The 7,479-nt window shown below is 46.6% G+C and overlaps 1 protein-coding gene across 1 annotated transcript in view; it reads left to right on the top strand.

The window, feature by feature from the left end:
* The first annotated feature begins 2,973 nt into the window (after positions 1–2,973).
* The window catches only part of terf1 (telomeric repeat binding factor (NIMA-interacting) 1), a 49,747-nt gene continuing 45,241 nt past the window's right edge, over positions 2,974–7,479 (top strand). Inside the window, exon 1 of the mRNA XM_043689188.1 lies at positions 2,974–3,211. Within this exon, the coding sequence (XP_043545123.1) occupies positions 3,022–3,211 (190 nt within the window). The 5' untranslated portion in view covers positions 2,974–3,021. The remainder of the gene's footprint in view (positions 3,212–7,479) is intronic.

Raw genomic sequence — 7,479 nt, 5'->3', positions numbered from 1 at the left:
TGTATTAGATCTTTGTTGAACAGGGTAATCATTACAGCAATTGAAGGGAAGGCTCCTCCGCCCTACCAGATTTCACAGATGGAGATGGAAACCATGGCTCTGGCAAGAAGGGAAGACTATGCATCGGAGAGCGAATGTGATGTATAAAACTGGTTTGTTGGTCTTATTTTCATGAGACCAAAAGGGGTACTTATAAATATATGGCCTACTTGTAAATATATGGCTGGCTGCGAGTGTAAATATACTCGGCATTCGGAAGCCTTTGGGGATGCTCCGTTATGCGCGTGTGCAGGAGGAAGTCACGTGGTACTCCGTTTCGCGGGCAAAACAAGGTCACGTGGTGCGCTGTTTGACGGGCAAAACAAGGTCAGAGGGCGGCATGGTGGCACAGTGGTTAGCACTGCTGCCTCACAGCGCCAGAGACCCGGGTTCAATTCCCGCCTCAGGCGACTCTCTGTGTGGAGTTTGCACGTTCTCCCCGTGTCTGCGTGGGTTTCCTCCGGGTGCTCCGGTTTCCTCCCACAATCCAAAAATGTGCAGGTTAGGTGAATTGGCCAAGTTAAATTGCCCGTAGTGTTAGGTGAAGGGGTAAATGTAGGGGAATGGGTCTGTATGCTTTATCCATTTACTCCTAAAATAAATTAAGAGTGTGAGACCGAATATCTTCTCCTATTGCTTCATTTAAAGAACACGCAGGACTGGGCTCACACATAGAAGAAAGTAACTTGGGAGATTGAGCCAAAGTCCAACAATAGAAAGCAGGAATCATCAGCAGTGCTTCACTCAGAGGCCGACTGAAGATATTACCAAGTAGGTTGACAAAACGTCTGGAAATGAACCTTCCAGCTCAGCGAGCAAACCTACATCCAGAAGAGACCCTTCGACAATTTCCCTTCACTTGTGTCCCCGAGGACCTCCCCCATTGATTTCATCTTTCCATGTGTTTTTCACTCACCCCCGACACCCTGCTCCTGTTGGAGGTCACTGGCTGCTTTCAGGCACAGCCAATCCCTTCTCCATCACCTTTACCACTTATTCAGCAGTTTCCTGATGTCTGGCGCCGATATATTACACGATGGCATTTTGTTTTTGATTCATAGCAAGATATACCAAGTCCGGATCTAAGGGGCATCGCGGCGAGAACTGATAAAGTAAGACGATTTAAAATGTTGAACGCGCAGTTAAATGTCGACCCACCCAGTTATTCATAAATAAACTTTGAACCGTATCCATGCTGAACGTGAGTTTTCCAGTTTTAATACTCTCCTGATGTGAGGCAATTGGAAATGGGATTCGGGGGGATGTGTAAATGAAACCTGACACTTAAACTCCTCCGGTTCCCATCCACATTTCCCGATCTACACCTTTCATCTCTCTCTGGGTTTATCCCACTCGCCTCTCACAGACCTTACCCCCGGTTTAGCATAAATAACACTTACTGTAGTTTCCCAGTTACTAACAACTCCGGTGACGTGGCACCGGACTTTAACATTAATTCCGCTTTCTTCGCGCAAAAAAAAATTGCTGCCAGACTTCTGAGTTTCTCCGCCGTTGTTTGTTTTATAAAGAGGTGTGCGGACGGAGCGTGAAGCCGCACTTGGGGAGGAGTGGGGAAGGTGTTTGTGGTTGCACCGGGAGAGGAGTGGGGAAGGTGTTTGGGGTTGCACCGGGAGAGGGGTGGGGAAGGTGTTTGGGGTTGCACCGGGAGCGGAGTGGGGAAGGTGTTTGGGGTTGCACCGGGAGCGGAGTGGGGAAGGTGTTTGGGGTTGCACCGGGAGCGGAGTGGGGAAGGTGTTTGGGGTTGCACCGGGAGCGGAGTGGGGAAGGTGTTTGGGGTTGCACCGGGAGCGGAGTGGGGAAGGTGTTTGGGGTTGCACCGGGAGCGGAGTGGGGAAGGTGTTTGGGGTTGCACCGGGAGCGGAGTGGGGAAGGTGTTTGGGGTTGCACCGGGAGCGGAGTGGGGAAGGTGTTTGGGGTTGCACCGGGAGCGGAGTGGGGAAGGTGTTTGGGGTTGCACCGGGAGCGGAGTGGGGAAGGTGTTTGGGGTTGCACCGGGAGCGGAGTGGGGAAGGTGTTTGGGGTTGCACCGGGAGCGGAGTGGGGAAGGTGTTTGGGGTTGCACCGGGAGCGGAGTGGGGAAGGTGTTTGGGGTTGCACCGGGAGCGGAGTGGGGAAGGTGTTTGGGGTTGCACCGGGAGCGGAGTGGGGAAGGTGTTTGGGGTTGCACCGGGAGCGGAGTGGGGAAGGTGTTTGGGGTTGCACCGGGAGCGGAGTGGGGAAGGTGTTTGGGGTTGCACCGGGAGCGGAGTGGGGAAGGTGTTTGGGGTTGCACCGGGAGCGGAGTGGGGAAGGTGTTTGGGGTTGCACCGGGAGCGGAGTGGGGAAGGTGTTTGGGGTTGCACCGGGAGCGGAGTGGGGAAGGTGTTTGGGGTTGCACCGGGAGCGGAGTGGGGAAGGTGTTTGGGGTTGCACCGGGAGCGGAGTGGGGAAGGTGTTTGGGGTTGCACCGGGAGCGGAGTGGGGAAGGTGTTTGGGGTTGCACCGGGAGCGGAGTGGGGAAGGTGTTTGGGGTTGCACCGGGAGCGGAGTGGGGAAGGTGTTTGGGGTTGCACCGGGAGCGGAGTGGGGAAGGTGTTTGGGGTTGCACCGGGAGCGGAGTGGGGAAGGTGTTTGGGGTTGCACCGGGAGCGGAGTGGGGAAGGTGTTTGGGGTTGCACCGGGAGCGGAGTGGGGAAGGTGTTTGGGGTTGCACCGGGAGCGGAGTGGGGAAGGTGTTTGGGGTTGCACCGGGAGCGGAGTGGGGAAGGTGTTTGGGGTTGCACCGGGAGCGGAGTGGGGAAGGTGTTTGGGGTTGCACCGGGAGCGGAGTGGGGAAGGTGTTTGGGGTTGCACGAGGAGTGGGGAAGATGATCGCGGTTGCACCGGGAGAGGAGTGGGGAAGATGATCGCGGTTGCACCGGGAGCGGAGTGGGGAAGGTGTTTGGGGTTGCACCGCGGGGAAGTAGATGTGAGTGAAGGAAGATGGAGGATGAAGATTGGAGGGAGGATGCTGGGGGTACCAGAAACAGAGGCCTGCCTATTGACGACGACTTCTTGGAGATGGTGGAGGTGGCGAACGGTTGGATCATGGATTTTATGTGTTGCTGCTTATATCGGTATTTCAAGGCGGGAATGTTCTCGGAATTCAGGCTGATGAGGGATGCCATGAATGGTCAGTGTCTCCATCGGTCTCTTTTCCATTTTAGACTCTGTCTGAATCAATGAAGTGGGTACTACAGATTAGAGAAGTGCTGGAAAAGCACAGCCGGTCAGGCAGCATCCGAGGAGCAGGAGAATCAACGTTTTGGGCAAAGCCCTTCATTGCCTCATTGCCGATGAAGGGCTTTTGCCCGAAACATCGATTTTCCTGCTCCTCAGATGCTGCCTGACCTGCTGTGCTTTTCCAGCACTTCTCTAATCTTGAATCTGTTCATTGCCTGTTACAAATCCTCTGTCAGCATTGTTCTTCTATTGCTTTCCTGTCAGTTTATTTTTATTACCTTTCCTGGATAGCTGTTATTTTCGCTTCCCTCTGCTTTCTCAGCCTTTACCGTGAGTCTAGTATAGTTTAGGGAAAGGTAAAAATCATAGAGAGAAATGATTGGTGGTGGTTTAACTTGAGGATCACCATACCTCAGGCAAGTGGAGATAACCTCAGCAGGTATGGGAATTAAATCCACTGTTGGCATCACAACCAGGTGTTCAACCAAATGATAACTGCAGGAGGATTACAACCAATCTTGGCTGAAGTTTGAAATGTAAACTGTAAGAGCATGAGAAGAGCAGTCATTCTGTGTTCACCTCCAATCCATGTTTGGACCAGGGCTGTAATCAGGTTGGAAGCTATGTGATCCTGCCAGAATCCAAATGTGTCATAAGAACAAGTTATTCCTTGGCAAATACCTCTTGATAGTATTGTGAAGAATGTCATTATTGATCAAGAGTATACAACAGGCCGAGTTAGATTTGCCCTGTGTTTTGTGGGCAGGACATACCTGGGTAATTTTCCTCATTCCAGGTAAATGCCTGGAGGCATGGCAAGTTCTGGATATAAGTCTTCAGTACTACTGCTGGAACACTGCCAGACATCATAGTCTTTACAGTATCCAGTGCCTTCATCTGTTTCTTGATTTCATTTGAATTGATTGAAGATTGGCAGTTGTTGAGGACACAGAAGTATACCAAGATGAATCATGCATTGGTATTTTTGACTGAAAATGGATGCAAATATTTCAGCTTTGAATTTCCAGCTGATACACGGGTTCCTCCATTATTGAGTATGGGGATATCTATGGAGCTGTCTCTTCTTGTTGTTGCATTGTCCACCATTGTTAACCACTAGATGGGCTGCAGGGCTTGGACCTGGTCCGTTGGTTCTATGATAGCTTTGCCTTCTGTTGTCGTTAGGAGAGCATGAGTAAGTCACCTAGTAGAGAGGTCACCAGGAGATGGGTGAGTGACCAGGGAGGGAAGGTAGGTCAAGCACACATCAGAGACAGTGAGCTAAAAGGAGGGCAGAGATGTGTGACCGTAGATGTGTTTCATAAGAACAGACATAGTGAATGGTCAAGGATCGAGGGGATAGATGAGTGACTGCGGAGGCAGGTATGGCATAGATGAATAACCAGGGGGAGAGAGAGAGTGAGCACCACTGAGTCAGGGGTGAGAAGGATAGTGGGAGTGGCAAGAATGAATAATTGGGTAGGGAGGGCAGCGATGTGTGACACAAGGATGAGCACAGACTGAAGACAAATATTATGGAAGGGATTGCTATAATTACTTCAAAGAAAGTGACCAGCAGTTATTGTAAACCTCTTTCCACTAATGTTTATTCAAATAGCAGGAGTAAGTTACTACAGATAGTCTGGAACCAAGGAGTGTGTTGAATGAAGTCAATGATTGGTCTACGGTGTGATGAGTAATTGATGATGACAAAGATTTTCTGCCCATCAACAGCAATGTGATTGGTTCCCATATAGCTGAACAGGGTGTGCATGTGAACGAGACAGTAAGATGCCATTGCATCTCTGGCAAGGAAGGTGGTGTCCTTTTCTGAACATGATTAAACAAAATTCTAAAGTTTTATCAAGGAGTTAGAGTTTTAACGTGTAGATTTATATGTTGTCTGTTCACATTTGTTTCTCTGTAGCTAGAACATGTTTATTTGTAATAAATAGTAAGCCTTGTTAAGTACAGAACCCTGATCTGTGCTTCATGAAAACCTAGTTCTAAAAGGCAGGTAAATGAGAAAGGTTTGTACACATTTATAAAATCTTCAACTTTCGTGATGTCACCAGGAATAGCAGGGCTTGATTTCCAGTACACTATCATAGTGGGGTGTAACCAGTGAATGGAGAGGGGTCATGAATGAATGACTGCCCAAGGAGTGAGGATACAGGTGACTGATCTGGGAGATGGGGCGAGGAGTGGCCAGGAGCACACTGGCTTAGTTGAAACAACAGGAAAAAAAATAGGATTACAAAGATGGTTTTGAAAATCAGTTCATGTGTGTCAGGCACTGTTCCTTTACAGTAATATGTTCAAGAGCCAACCATACAACGTGACCACATTAATGAGTAAATGCATGGTAAAGGAGCCTGTTAGCAACAGCAGTCATAACATAGCATAATCCTACCTCCATTTGAAGGGGAGAAGTTGAGTTCTTAACAGCGCTTTAAGACTATACAATGGTAATTATAATAATATGAAGACACAGCTGTCTTGTGTGAACTGGGAAATTGGGTTTGAAAATTAGGATAGTCAGATATATTAGAAGATATTCACAAAGAAATTTAACAATTATCAGCAAAGATTTATCCCAATGAGAAAGAATGACTGTTTCAGAAGTCAACTATATGTGTGCTAAATACGTTCCAAGGGTCAGATAGCTTGTAACCTAAAAAAAGAAGGCTGCACATAAAATAGTGACATTGGAAGGAATTTCGTAAGGTTATGTGTTCTAGAAAGATGCTACTGGTTTGGAAAAGGGCTAAAAATCTATTTTCTTGTATAAAAGTGTAAGGCTGAAAGTAAGATATTACAAGCCAGTTAATCTAATACTGTAATGCGTGTTTCTTCACTGTGAATTTGCTTTAACGCAATCGAAGAATTTAGACTGTCATTTGTAGAATGTGAATTTTCCTTTTTTGTACTGGCTATAACGCGATTCCAGCCCCACTCGTTTAAATGGTACAGCTACTGTGATTTTTTTTTATAATGTGAGATCACATGAGAACGGAACTATCACGTTATATCAGAACTGACTATATCTGTCATAGGAAACCTGCTGGAATCCATTAATAAGGAAATATTGGGATGACATTTAGAAAATCATAATGTGATCAGTGTTAACAATGCATTGTGAAAGAGAAATTCAGCTTAATTTATTACAGTCAGTTTTGGAATTAACAAGAAAGGTGCATTGAACAGATCTTATGGATATAATGTACTTGGATTTCCAAAAAAGATTTGATAATGTGCCACATTAAGCTACCACACAAGATAAGAACATGTGGTATAAGTGATAATCTGTTAACATGGGTAAAGGAATGGTTAGCCAGCAGGAAGCAGAGAGTTGGGATAATTGGGTTATTTTCAGGTTTTCAATGCAGTGCCACAAGGATCATGGACCTGGACGTTAAATTTTTCCAATCTCTATCAACAATTTGGATAACGGGACCAAACGTTTGGCCACTAAATTTGCCATGATACAGGTAAGAAGGAAATTGTCAAGGAGATGTGGAATCTGCAAAAAAAAAGGTCAGTGAAGTGAGTGAGTTAAATTTGGCAGTTGACGTATAATGTTGGAGAATGTGAACTTGCCCAATTTGTCCAATATGTAAACTATTAAATAGGGAGATTGCAAAACTCCTGAGTTTTGGAAGGATTTGGCTGTCCTGGTATATGAATCGCAATGTTAGTTTGTAGTTGCAACAAAGCTGCCAGAGGATGTTGTGGAGGCTGGTACAATCGCAACATTTAATAGGAAGGGTTTGGAGGGATATGGGCCGGGTGCTGGCAGGTGGGACTAGATTGGGTTGGGATATCTGGTCGGCATGGACGGGTTTCCATGCTGTACATCTCTATGACTCTATGATTCTAAGTGATTAGAAAAGCAAATTGAATGTTGGCATTTATTGCAAAATGAATGAAATACAAGAGTAAGGAAATGTTACTGCAGCTGTAAAGGCACAGTCACTGTAAGGCTTACCAGATCATTAGAGAGAGAGATGATTGGCGGTGGTTCAAGTTGAGGGTCACCATGCCTATTGCTATGATGTTTTCCCTTACTTAGTATTTTTGCACTGATTATGTACATGTCCTGATCAACTGGAATATTTGATCAACCAGCACACTGCTTGCCCACAGGTGACAGTTAATAAAAGGTTATCTGTAATAGAAGCATAATGTCGGGCATATACACATTATTCTTATACTTCT

The sequence above is a fragment of the Chiloscyllium plagiosum genome, chromosome 4 (genome assembly GCF_004010195.1).
Source record: "Chiloscyllium plagiosum isolate BGI_BamShark_2017 chromosome 4, ASM401019v2, whole genome shotgun sequence".
NCBI classification, from domain to species: Eukaryota; Metazoa; Chordata; class Chondrichthyes; order Orectolobiformes; family Hemiscylliidae; genus Chiloscyllium; species Chiloscyllium plagiosum.
The sequence above is the reverse complement of the archived record's forward strand: the minus strand, read 5'-3'. Positions and strand labels throughout refer to the sequence as shown.